Genomic DNA, 13,614 nt, shown 5'->3' with positions numbered 1-13,614 from the left:
CCAGAGGTTTGTGTATTTCTAGACCTTTGTTAAAGAACTAAATTTTATATCTGTTCATTTTCTCAGTTGGCTCATGTCTTTTCTTCTGATCTGTTCTTTATTATTACCTTCTCTTTATTTTCTGTGGATATTTTCTAAATCCTTAAGTTGCATTTTTTTACTCACTAATTTTTGGCCTCCCTTTATTCTTAATACAGGCTTTTAATTCTGTAAATTCTTTTTTTTTTTTTTAAAGATTTAATTTATTTATTTGACAGAGAGATAGACAGAAGAGCACAAGCAGAGGGAGTGGCAGAGGGAGAGGGAGAAGCAGGCACTGCACTGAGCAGGGAACCCGATACGGGACTCGATCCCAGGACCCTGAGATCATGACCCGAGCCGAAGGCAGACGCTTAACCATCTGAGCCACCCAGGCGCCCTAATTCTGTAAATTCTACCGTAGCCACTTGCCACAAAGTTTGGTGGGTCGCAAGTTTACTGGTCTAGTTATTTTCTAATTTCATTATGTCATTCCATCCATTTCTTATTTAGAAGCTTTTGTTGTTGGGGCGCCTGGGTGGCTCAGTCATTAAGCATCTGCCTTCGGTTCAGGTCATGATCCCAGGGTCCTGGGATCGAGCCCCGCATCGGGCTCCCTGCTCGGCGGGAAGCCTGCTTCTCCCTCTCCCACTCCCCCTGCCTGTGTTCCCTCTCTCGCTGTGTCTCTCTCTGTCAAATAAATAAATAAAATCTTTAAAAAAAAAAAAAAGAAGCTTTTGTTGTTATTATTATTATTATTATTGAGAGAGAGAGAGTGAGCACACTAGCAGGGTGGAGAGGGGCAGAAGGGGAGGGAGAGAGTCTTAAGCAGGCCCACACCCAGCACGGAGCCCCATGTGGGGCTCCATCTCACGACCTTGAGATCACGATCTGAGCCTAAATCAAGAGTCGAACACTTAACCAACTGTGCCACCCAGACACCCCCAGAAGCTTTTTAAAAATGTTATGTTCAGGGGGATTATAAAGTTATCCTTTTGCTAATGATGTCTAATTTAATTGCCTAGTGGGTGGAGAGCACAGTCTGTTGATTTCATGTCTTCAAAATTTGTTGAAACTTGCACTGTGAGTTAGAACATTGCCAATTTTTGTTTTGTTCTCTGAGAGCTTTAGGGGGGCGTGCACCTCCAAGTGTCGGGTGCAGAGTTTCACGACACACAGTGCCGTGTCTGTGGTGTCCCTCGCGTGTTCTGCATCTTTACTCCAATTTCACTACACTTGTATGGGCTGTTCTGAGAGGTATGTTGGCGTCTCCGCCCAGATGGACAGTGTGTTGACCCGGCCTGGGTTCCCTCCTCAGACTGAATCCCTGGTGATGGGCCCTCACAGCATCTGTGTTCTTCCTCACTGCCCCATGGACAGTTATGTTATCTCTGGGCTGGATTATGGCTTAGCCTCCTAAATTTTCTCTGGGCTTTTCCCCTGTACCTCTTCACCTTCAGTCTGTTTTCCACCCCAGAGCCAGATTGTTTGTATTAAAATATCAGGATTTATCATTTTTGTCTGACTTGTGTCTTTTTGTCTCAAAGCCCCCACACAGCTCTGTCTTCCATGGACTCACCTGCCCCCATTCTTGCAGAGGCCTAAACACCCTCCTGAGCTGGTTCCTGGTCTGTTCTCCACACCCACCCCCACCTCCTCTCTCCTCCTCACCCTCTTCTATACTCACGCTCCTGGCAAGAGGAGAGCGTGGAGGAAGCCCAGCAAACAGCAGGTGGGATAGCACTTGGCCTTGTAGTTGTCTGACATTTCAAACCTTCTGGTGAAGCCCCAGCCCTTTACTGAGCTCAGATAACAGTGTGCGCTGCTTATGCCCCATGCACACGTGTGTGTGAGTGTGTGTGCACATGTGTAGTTTGCAGCTGAATGGGCTTCTTTTGTCTCGACTGTGCCAGAAGGGGCAGTGGCATCCCTGGGGACTCATCCTTTGAAGCTGATTTGTTGTGGCGGCCTGTTCAGCAAGACGTTGAAACCATTGCTTCTGTTGTTGCTAAGTGGGTCGTACAGCGAGGGAAGGCCGTGGAGGTGAAGAAAGGATCATGTCCCTAACTTCATCTCCGTCTCCTTCCCTTCCTAACACCAACTGTGTTTGAAAAGAGAACAGCGGCGTTATTTCCTCTCTGGGATTCTCCTCATAACTCATGTCTAACTCCACAGAATGCTTGGTGTCCCCGGCTCCCGAAACATGCTGGTGATGTTGGAAGAAGTGGGTCATTGCATGAATAGGTCTGTTTGTCACACCACTTTAAAGATTTCTGGTCTCATTGTGTTTCCCGCCAGTTTAGTGACATGTCAGGGCTGTATGTGTTAAGTAAACTAGTTCCCTTTAGATGTTTCTAAAATGACATGAATTGCAAATAGAATGTCCTTTGGTTAAAGTTCATTAATTTCTGGTTTTATTGCATTGTTATCAAAGACCGCTGTCTACTGTTCTATTTTATGTAACTTGTTGAGATAATAATCCTGCCTGCTAGAATTCTGAGAGCCTCTTGGGAGAGGGGGCAGGAGTTCTCATTGTTCCATTTGTTTTCTCCCGGGTTACACTCCCGTTTTAATTTTGGCATTTCACTGTCTGCAGAACCACTTGTCATTGAGTCTGTATCCTGAATGAGTCACCCTCTGCAGAGGCGAAACCTCCTGTTATCCAGGGAAGAAAAGAGCCAGAGGATTTCTGGGGCCAAATGCCTTACAGAAAATTCTAATTACTACCCCCATCTTTACTCACCTGCCTCCGGCTCTTCCCTTTGCAGCCATTCTAGAAGATGTGCAAGAATTGGCTGGTTTCCTGTTGGCCTCTCCCCTTATAGGCGTGGGTTTCAGCTTTCCGGGCTTTGCCAAATTATTTACCACGTTTTCATCCACTTTTCAGAGCCTAGTATTGTGCTGACAACTCATGTTGGTTGTTCCGTCTTCTCCTGACCTTTTAGTACTTGTGAGTTTGTGCCTTTTTATTTTGTGTGATTTAAGTGCACCTTCTGTGAGAGTGGAGGTAAGCATATGTTAGTTCTGCATGTTTCATGGGAGGTTTCTTTCATTACTTTTTTTTTTAACTTTTAAGTATTGATTACCTTTGTTTTCTTTTAAAGATCTTATTTATTTATTTATTTATTTATTTATTTATTTATTTATTTATTTATTTGAGAGAGCACACAAGCCGGGGAGCGGGGAGGGGGGCAGAGGGAGAGGGAAAAGGGGAAGCAGGCTCTCTGCCGAGCAGGGAGCCCAACGCAGGGCTCGATCCCAGGACCCCAGGATCATGACCTGAGCTGAAGGCAGACGCTTCACTGACTAAGCCACCCAGGTCCCCTGCCTTTGTTTTTTTTTAAGTTGAGTATAATTCACATAACATAAACTCCACACTTTTAAAGCATACATTTTAGCGGTTTCTAGTATATTCACAAAGGTGTGCAGCTGTCACCACTGTCTAACTACAGACTAGGACATTTCGTCGGCCCAAAGGAAGCCCCATGCACATCACTAGTCACATCACTAACCCCGTTCACCTTTCCTCAGCCCTGGGGTCCACGAGTCTACTTCCTGTCTCTGTGGATGCACCTCTCCGTGCATCTCATCTACATGGGATCACAGTGTGTGTCTTTCTGTGTCTGGCTTCTCTCACTCAGCATCAGTGTTTCCCAGGTTCATCCATGTTGCATTTTGAAGGCTCATTCCTTTTTCATGTGGCCAAATCATATTCCATTGTGTGGACAGACCACACTTTGTCTATCCCTTCATTAAGCAATAGGCATTTGGGTTTTTCCACTCGTTGGCTGCTATGAATATTGCTGCCATGAACATTCATGTGCAAGTTTTTGTGGAACATATGTCTTCATTTCTCATGTGTAGACCCTTAGGAGTGGAACTGCTAAGTCATAAGGTAACTCTATGTTTAACTTTTTGACAAACTGCGAGACTGTTTAACAGAATGGCTATGCAATTTTGTATTTCCACCAGCAGTGTACGAGGGTTCCAGTTTCTCCACATCCTGGCTGACACTTGTAATTTTCTGTTTTTCTTCTCCTGTCTCCTTCCCCTCCTCCTCATTATTTTCAATATCACAGTTGTACTATTATTACTATTATTGCCATCCTAAGTGGGTGCAAAGTGGTATCTCATTGTGGTTTTCATTTGCATTGTTCTAATGACTAATGATGTTGAGCATCTTTTTCATGTGCTTTAGCCATTTGCCCATCTTCTTTGGAGAAATACGTATTCAAATCTTTTGCACATTTAAAATTTTTTTTTATTATTGAGTTGCAGGAGTTCTCTATGTGGTCTGGATATTAATCCCTCTCAGGGATTAATACATGATTTGCAAGTGTTTTCTCCTATTCTGCTGGTTGTGTTTTCTCTCTCTTGTTAGTGCTCTTTGATGCACAGAAGTTCTTAATTTTGATGAAGTCTACTTATGTGTTTTGCTGTCATTGCCTGTGCTTTTTGGTGCTGTATCCATGAAATCCTCATTGCCAAATCCAGTGTCATAATGATTTTCCCCAATGTTTTCTATAAGCGTTTGTAGTCTTAGCTCCTAAGTCTAGGTCTTTGGTCCTTTTTGACTTAATGTTTGTATGTGTTGTAAGGTTCACTTTGCATGTGGATGTCCAGTTTTCCCAGCACCATATGTTGCAAAGACTATTCTTTCCCCCATTGAATTGTCATGGCATCCCTCTTTAAAATACTTCCAGTGCTTTCTGATGAATTCCCACTGACTGACCTTAAGACCCAGCTCAACAGCTTTGGCCTCTCTCATCCTCCAGTCAGTAACACATTCATCCTTTTCCTGCACTCGTGTGTGACTATCATCCCAGCCGAGGCACTGTTTACCCATATGAAAGATGGAGGGTCTTACTCAACAGTACCTTTCCTGGAATTTCCTTGAATTTGGTGTTTTCCAATTAGTTTCACTTTGAATCGCAATGTATTACACGGACAAGACATTTTAGCTTGGAACAAAGCCAGTCAGTGCTGTGGTTTATTGACTAAAATGGTTACCTGAGTGACTTGGAGAAAAGCAAAGACATTGGACATAGGTTTCTAATTATTTTTGGTGCCATGACCTCACAATTCCAAGTGTTGGATGCTGTCGTAGATGAGCCTTTTAAGGTGTCTGTAACCATAATTCACGGGGAGATCATAAATACACGCTTACAGAGTAGAATTATAACACAGTAAAAAGGATAATGTATGAAAACAGGTACTTGTGACCAGGGATTAAATTTCCAGTTTGCACAACCAATGTGAATTCAAGAAGTAAAACATCAGGAAACTTAGATCCAGGCAAAACTGACACTCTCTGGAAAAACACCAGGCAGCATGGAAAGCAGGTCTGCCCGGATGAGAGTGTACGCCAAGACACGGGGTGGGGTATGATGGATGGCGTGGTTACCTTTCCTGCCGGAGTGGCAAACCAGCAATGCATTTGCGTTAATATGTAACTTCATGACTGTTACTCTTAAATTAGTGGAGGGGGGAGGGAGAGGGAGAGAATGGGACTAAATATTGTCAGTAGCAGGTTGACTCTTCATTTACATTCTCAAAAGTTGATATAGTTTCATCAAAAAACTTCTTTTGGGTTTCTCATTTATGAAATGGAAGCCTTCTCATGTTTAGAGCTGCCTCATTTGGGGCATATTGGGCAGTATTCCCAGGACAAGTTCTCCCTGGCATTTCGTCTCCATATCCTGCACGTGCCTCATACATGAATGCTTAAGACATGTCTACTTCTCTGTCGAATGCAAGAAACAGTTCTGCGGGAGCTCAGTCCTAATGGACAAGGTCATGAACGTGCACACTCACATACCCTGTGTTCTGTTTTAGGTAGGTGAGCCGTGGGACAAAGTCAGCCCTGTCAGTCACCACTTCCAGCTATGATGCTCTAAGTCACAATAGTCTGAACACTTGCTGTCTATGGATCTGCTCTGACTCTTAGAGCCTGCTTATGGGGGAAGGTGAGTGACTGTAAATACCTTTTGTTTGTTTGTCTGTTTACCAGGAATGTAGGTGACAAAGTCAGCCTGAGAACAATGAGGCAGTATGTGTTTGACCCTCTTCTGTCCATGATGTGGTATCACTGGGGCGCAGTGCCAGGACATGGACGCCGGGCATGATCATGTAGGAGTAGCTTTCCGGGCTGGCTCTAGAGTTGAGGTGGAGTTTGAAGAAGCAGGTCTAAGCTGAGACAGAACGTTTATCCACGGCTTTTTCCCTTGAATGTTTGAGGAGGATGGGAACCCTTAGAACTGTTTTCCCTAAATATTCCCTGCTTTTACCCCTCCTGGCCCCCCTCCCACCATTTTCTAAAGAATGCTGGGTGAGGACTCTGAAGAGCTGGGTCTGTTGTCACCTTGTTTGTTGGGCCCTCCATAAATGAGCGCCAGCCTGCTATCCTGGCCCTCCCGACAGTCCTCCCATGTGTGCAACGGTGCAGCATCGTGTGTGTGGGTGTGCTGGGAAGGAGCGTACACGTACAGATGTAGGAGCATGTGTGTGCATGGGTCCAGGATCATGCGTGGCCAGCGTGTGTGTGCGTGCATATAGGAGCACATGTGCAGAGTGGGGGGGGGGTGTGCACGTGTGCAGAGTGGGGCGTGTGTGCACGTGTGCAGAGTGGGGGTGCACGTGTGCAGTGTGGGGGGGTGCACGTGTGCAGAGCGTGGGGGGTGCATGTGTGCAGTGTGGTGGGGTGTGCACGTGTGCAGAGTGGGTAGCAGGGGGGTGTGTACGTGTGCAGAGCATGGGGGGTGTGCACGTGTACAGAGCGGGGGGGTGTGTACGTGTGCAGAGCGTGGGGGGGTGCACGTGTGCAGTGTGGGGTGGGTGTGCAGAGTGTGGGGGTATGCACGTGTGCAGAGCGGGGGGGGTGCACGTGTGCAGAGTGTGGGGGGGTGCACGTGTGTATAGCGTGGGGGGGGTGCACGTGTGCAGAGCGGGGGGGTGTGCACGTGTGCAGTGTGTGTGGGGGTGCACGTGTGCAGAGCGGGGGGGGTGCACGTGTGCAGAGCGTGTGTGTTCTGTGAGCTCCTGGACCCTGAGGTCCAGACTCTCTCCCCGAGCCTGCAGAACCCACTTCCTCTGGCCTCAGATTGAGACCTTGAGTTCCTTCCATGGCGCACACGCCTTGCTCATTCCCAGGCCGGTTGTAGTTTACTCATCTGTGTCTTTATGTTGCACAGGCTTTGCTCAGGCCTTGAGAATACATTCTAGGGTGCTTTACTCACCCGGAGACACGAAGGTAGCCACTGAGAACGTTTAAGCCGTGTAGTTCATCAATCCAGATTCACAACACAAATACTATATAGGTTCTGAGTTAACATACCCCCCAGGTGGCTGTCAAAGAAACGTGCATCTTTTAAAAGTCACAGAACTTAATAATAAGGGACACTGGGCTCCTCACTGCCTTTCCAGATGTTTTCATTGTTCTCAGGAGCAGCTTCTCTTCTGCCGGCATATTGTCTGTCTGGGTTTGTTTGTTTGTTAATTGCAGCTCAACATTTTAATCCTGTGGTGCTTGACCCAGTTCCGTAAGCCTGTGGCCTGTGTTGTTTTGCTCTTGTCTTTGTTCTTCCCATTGAGGATGGTTAAAACCATCTCAACTTCCAGGTGTCTGTTTGGGCTGAATGTCCATGACTGGTCACAGTGGACTTGAACTCTGCTGGATTTGGATGGGAGCCAAATGGGAAGGCTCCTTTGTCATGACTGGCGTGTCCCAGGCTGTGGTCGAGAGTGAGGCCAGCTATGTAAACCAGAGCCAGGGCTGACCGGGGTTCTTCAGGCCCCCCTGGAGCCCAGGCCCGGCTGCGGCTCACCAAAGCTGGGAGCCGAGGGGACCCCACACAGGGCTTTCTGCCTCTTTTCCAGTCCAGGCGGATGCCTGCTGGGGAGCCCTGCACTGCTCGTCAGCCTGCCCTCTTCCTGGCTGCATTTGCCAGGTACCCATGTGCTCAATGGTCTGGGCATCTAACCCCATGTCGGGCATGGGACATGGCTGCAGAAGCAATGGTGGAACCCATGAGAACAGGAAACCCACAGCCATCCAGGAGGTGACTGGCCACTGAGCCTGACCCGCATCCCGATGACCCTGAAGCCCCTGAGTGCCCCCAGCTGGCCAACCCCTGGGTGGTGTGGTGCTTGCAGGAGGGGATCCCCCCACCCCATTTGCAATGCGCCCTCTACCCTGAACCTGCCCAAGGTCACATCCTCAGTTCTCACCTGGCCTGGTTTCTCTTGGCTGCCCCTGACACCCGGGGTGCCCCCGTCCCTTGATTTCTCTGGACCTCCGGGCTGCACCCCCTCTTCTCTTATGTGGCCCCACACCCGCAGCCACTACCCTTTGGCTTGTGACTCTGGTCCTTCATGTCCCTCCTTCGTACCACTTCCTTTCCGTCTAGGCTCTCTCTGCTTCCCACCTGCACAGAACAGGCTGGCGTGCCCCGGGCAGTTCATCTGCTTGTGGTGACCCCCTGGACGGCTAGCCCCGCTGTCACCACTTGCTTACCTTGCACCAGACCTGCCTGTCGAGGGCCGAGGCCTGTGCTGGCCAGACCCAGCGGCCAGCGTCCGGTCCTCCCCAGGCCCTCAGCTGCACTTGGTGCTGTCGGCCGCCCCGTGGGCAAGGGCCGGGTTTCCATGGCCCGAGCTCTGTGACCCGGAGCAAGCCTGCTGCTCCTTCCCTCGCCTCCCTGCGGATCCTCCACAGACACCTGCTGCAAGGTGGGAAGTAGCCGCCGGGGCCAGACACACGGCAGGGCTGTCTGCGGGCCGGCTCGCAGCACCCTCCTGCTTGCTTGGCCACTAGCGGCTGACGTCCCCGGGACTCAGGGCTCAGTCGGGCACTGAGGACAGAGCTGCCCAGGCTGCGGGGCGCCCAGGGAGCAGCCCTCACCACGCAGTGTCACTGACTGAGCCAGTTTGTCACTTTGTGCCGAGCTTCAAGCACGTGTATCCTTCCACCCAGGAATGATATCTGTAAATATGTGCTCTGAGGGAACAAGAGAGGGGCAGGAAGAGGTCCACCCAAAGAGGACTGTGGAAACATTCTTTGATATAACCACTCAGGGCGCCTGGCTGGCTCCGTCAGTAAAGCGTCTGCCTTCGGCTCAGGTCATGATCCCGGGGTCCTGGGATCGAGTCCTGCATCGGGCCCCCTGCTCAGCGGGGAGCCTGCTCTTCTCCCTCTCCCTCTGCCCCCTCCCCTGGCTCATGCTCTCTCTCTCAAATAAATAAAATCTTTAAAACATATATAACAAATCAAAAATCTGGAAATACAAGCATTACAGATTGGTTACATTTTTCTACATAAAAATGCATAAAATTTTATGCATAAGAATAGAAAAATACCATGGAGAATTTGATCATTGTTATGTAGATTTAAATATGTTTACATAGAAAAATATTTCATAAGTAATGTTAAATGAGAAAAACAGGACAAATGTGGGCGGTTTGGTCCTAGTTTTGTTAAAAAATATAATGACACACACCTCTTAGTCTGACTAGGTGGACCTCAAAATACCCCACTATCACTGGTGGTCTTTCTGAGTCATGATATTACAGGTTATTTTTTGCATAAATGCACTTTTTTTTTCTGTAATGAGCATCCAGTATTTGTGCTATTTTAGATTTTTTCCTGTAATGAACAACCAGGCTGACTTTGGTCAGTAGGGCCTGCATGCCCCCACTTTCTGTGCCCCTTTGCTGACTCCAGAAAGCCAGAGCCTGTCCTCACGGGCAGCGATTCTTCTCTGCATCCACGTTTCCGCCTCTGCCTGTTATGGGTTTTATCGTTTGTCTGCATCTGATTTCATGTGAGCTGGTGAGCTAACGGTGCCAAGTAGAAGGTGGACTGAGGGCGACTTTCTCCTGCTCGGTGGCAGACGTGCCTTTCCCACCACCTCTCACGGGGCCCCGTCAGCCCTCCGGTCAGCACTGCCCACACCAGAGCCCTGCATCGGGATGGCTGTCAAGGACACACAGTGCTCACGCGTTTCTAAGCTTAAGTATGCGGTTTGCTTCTAGGCCTGGACCTAGCAGCTCTAGATCGCCAAAAAAAAAAAAGGAAAGGAGAGAATTTGCAATTGGTGCTGCTACAAGCGCCTCATCCTGCAGCTTCAGGACCAAGTACATCAACAGGACCAGCTTTGTGTGAGGCCCGGCCGCACAGACCGCTGCCAGCAGCAGTGACCGCTCCGGCCCTAGGAGCTGCGTTTCCATCACTGGGGCCCACCCGCACTTTCCTTTCCGAGGGCTGAGCTGCCGTAGCCTGTGTCCTGCAGGCATGCCCATGTGTGCGCTGGCCCCTGTTTGGGGGAAGGAGTCATTGAAATGACAGCACATCCGTGCCGGGTGCACCCCTCCAACGGAATGAGGGGAGTTGGGCGAAAAGTAGGTCACATGTGCCCGGTCCCATGTCACGAGGTTTCCAACCTGAGGCCAATGGGATTTGTAGCCTCCTTTGGTTAGGACAAAACCCACTCTGATTTTTCTCCTTTAGCATTTCATCTTCTCTAGACAAGGAGGGTGGCCATCTGTCTGATAGCCGCATCCAGCCAGCCCTTCCCGACCTCCCAGAGCCGCTTTGTTCTGAGGTAAGGGGTACTGGGGCTGGGGGAGGCTGCTCTGGTCAGGAGAACAGGCTGTGTGTCGAGCAGGGTGCACACAGGTCCTCGGGAGCTGTTAGCAGGGCCTGCTGCGGCAGGCACAGCACTTTCCCTGTGACATTCAGAGGAAGAGCCTCACATTAGGTTCTATTTTAATATGGCTCCTTTGTAGGGATCACAGTCAACTGTTACCACGCTCATGTTAAAGTGTTAATGTGTAGAAAAGTGAGAGTGCAGTCTTACAGCTGTCCATTGGTGACACTGGGGGGAGGGGTGGGAACAGGTCTCCCCCTAAGACACACTGGCCACCCCGCGGTCCGGGGCCCTGTGCTCTCAGTGCGGCCAGCGCCTTTGTGTGGGTCGTCAGCCTCTGCGCCGAACAGGTGAGCTCCTGGCTTCCATTGGTACAGAAGCCCCGTGGAATCCACGTATCAGAGCCAGGTTAATACACATATGGTATTTGCACTATCGGAGCTTGTTACTTCTACTGAGAAATAACATGGTTCTCTTACGTATGGGAAGACCAGCAAATGTGATTCCTCCATGACCAAGCAGATGCGGAATGTGTATAAATAACAAACATTGATTGACTGATTGATTTTGCTGTCCCATAAATGAACTAAGATACCCGTTAGCTCAGGATCCTTCTGACAGACCTGTTCTGGCAGGTAATGAATGGGCTATAAAATGTTTGCAATGTTTGTATGATGGGCACCACTGGTGCTGTATTTAGACAAAGAGGCGCTCCTCTCTGGGTGTGCCGGGGGAGGGTGCCTCCAGAATAGTCTTCCAGAAGCGAAGTCATAATGGTATTTGATTGGAGGATGTTCTACAGAAGAAAAGCTTTTTGCCTTTCTGAGATAAAATATTTAAAATTTGTATTTTAAGTAGCTTTCCAAGAAACACGGGCCCATGGCTATGTTCACAGAAGTAGGTGTAAACACATGTGGATTACGAATTACTTGACGTTTTAGATGTAAAACAGCAGTTGTACCCATGGTAGCAAAAGAAGGGTGCTCCCCATCTCCTTCCACCTGCAGCCTCTGAGCGAATCGCATGTAATATTTCTAAAAGGCTCTTATCCATTTTACCGTCTGGAAGAAAGAGAGGTTTTTTTGCTTTTTCATTAAGATAGGGCAGAAAATTCCAAAGTTGTTATTATTTGTGGTTATAAACGCTTCTGTTATGTCTGTGGAAAGCCGCACATACTTCGGTGCCGTGTTTAACAGCTCGTTTTCCTACCTTGCCTAGCGTGCATCCCCAAGGCCAGGATAACGTGCACATACGGTCATCCTGGGTGCGAGCAAGACTAAGACATGCGAGAATGACAAGCATGTGTGTTCATGTGAAATTATACAATCATAAACCCCCCCTCAGTTTGTTGCCGTTGGGGGAAAATGAGAACTGTTGTCTCGAGAAATAAAACCAGCATTCCGTCAAGTGTTATGGGATGTTTATTTTCCCTTACTTACCGGAGGAGTAGATAATTTTTTTTCCCCAGAAATAGCATAGGTATAACATTGCAGAGGCAATGGCTACATCCCTTCGTACTTCTCAAAAGAGTGTCCTAACACAACGCAAGAGGGTGTGGAGCTCTGAACTCGTCCCCGAAGTCCCGCACTGTACACGGCCTTCTCTTTCCTGCCCACCCGGGCAGAGAACACACAGCGGGCAAGGGGATGTCTCTGAACAGCACACTCAGCGCTTTGGCATTGACTCACCTGGGAACTGAAAGGGCCACGCTGGTGTTGGGCCTGGCTGGCTGGCCTGCCGTGCTTGGCTTGCCCGGGGCGTGTGCCGTCTCTGTGAGGCCCCGGCTCTGCCTAAGAAGGCAGACGCCCACCACCAAGAAGCAAGGAAGCCTCAGGAAGATTTGGGGTCCTGCACGCCCCACAGCTGGAGCCTCTGAAAGACATCTTCATTCTGGCTGAGGTCGGGGCATGGGCAGAGCTGGTGTGTGTGGGTGCCTGTTGGGAGAGCCCTGGGTTGCCTTCTCCCTGAGCACCGGCTGCGTGCAGGTCAGTGGTTCTCAGAGAGGGTCGTAGACCGCCATCACCATCACCCGAGAACTCTCTGGGAGAGGCAGGTTCTCAGTTACCCCCGGCCACCTGTCAGAACCCTGGGTGAGCCCGGTCAGTGATTTGTCAAACCTTCCGGTGATGCTGACGTCCATGTAGGTGTGGGAGCCACCGGGGCCGACCACACAGGAGCGAACGTGTGGATGGTGGTCACACACGACCCGGCAGTGAGCGTGTGGTCTGTGGATGCAGCCAGATCAGAGGCGACCGTGTCCTAGCTGAGCACGAGTCAGGCTCCAGAGCACAGGGGTCCAGTGATCTGTCGGGTCAGATGGGAACCAGACCCACCTGTGGGGAGCCCCTCGGTGTGGTTCCGTGTTTTATATGGTGGGCGACCCTGGTGTGCAGGTCAGGCCTTCCCGTGCTGGAGTCTTACAGCCTGTCCTGCCTCTGCCTTTGCTGTGCAGCAGACCCCCCTACCCAGCAGTGCTCCATCTGCCCCGCTGCTGAGCAGAGACCCCTGGAAAAGCAGGAAAGAAGGGACCCTCGCCTGGGAAGGGGGTGAGCTTGGGCAGTCTGCTGGCTGGCCAGGGGACCCCAGGAGCCACTGTGCTGTCCAGCATCTCTGGGGTGCTGGCTGTGGGCAGGGGACGAGCCCCAGAGAGACGGGACCGCCAGCTCCTAAGCCAGCCGTGCACATCCTCTCCCGGCCTGGGGCCCCTCCCCTGAGCAGGCAGCCCCCACGCGAGCGGGTGTGGGGGGGGAGGGGCAGCATTAAAAACATCCAGAACCCAGAAGGGAAAAGAAGACGCGTCTGTGTAAAAAGCATACTACTGGGTGCGGGAGATGGAATTCCCGGGTGGGGGACAGAGCTGCAGGGAGGTGGGCTTGCTTTGTTTTAGTGAAAGTGGCATTTGAATCAAAAGGAATGGGTAGACTAGTCAATAAATGCTGTTGGGTTAATTGGG

The 13,614-nt window shown here is 49.9% G+C and overlaps 1 protein-coding gene across 3 annotated transcripts in view; it reads left to right on the top strand.

Annotated features, from left to right (window-relative positions):
• The window catches only part of PCBP3 (poly(rC) binding protein 3), a 267,570-nt gene that overhangs the window by 194,143 nt on the left and 59,813 nt on the right, over window positions 1-13,614 (top strand). For 2 of the 3 annotated variants that reach the window (XM_064577786.1, XM_054504057.2), the window contains one exon: window positions 5,854-5,984. In XM_064577786.1, coding sequence (XP_064433856.1) covers window positions 5,975-5,984 — 10 coding nt within the window. In that variant the 5' untranslated portion in view covers window positions 5,854-5,974. Of the gene's footprint in view, window positions 1-5,853; window positions 5,985-10,522; window positions 10,617-13,614 lie in introns of all 3 variants that reach the window. The other variant, XM_064577794.1, reaches the window with a different exon arrangement.

This window comes from Mirounga angustirostris, unplaced genomic scaffold (genome assembly GCF_029215605.1).
Source record: "Mirounga angustirostris isolate CCGP_5_RB_7025 unplaced genomic scaffold, mMirAng1.0.hap1 SCAF_1, whole genome shotgun sequence".
NCBI lineage: Eukaryota > Metazoa > Chordata > Mammalia > Carnivora > Phocidae > Mirounga > Mirounga angustirostris.
This window is presented reverse-complemented; position numbering and strand designations above follow the sequence as displayed.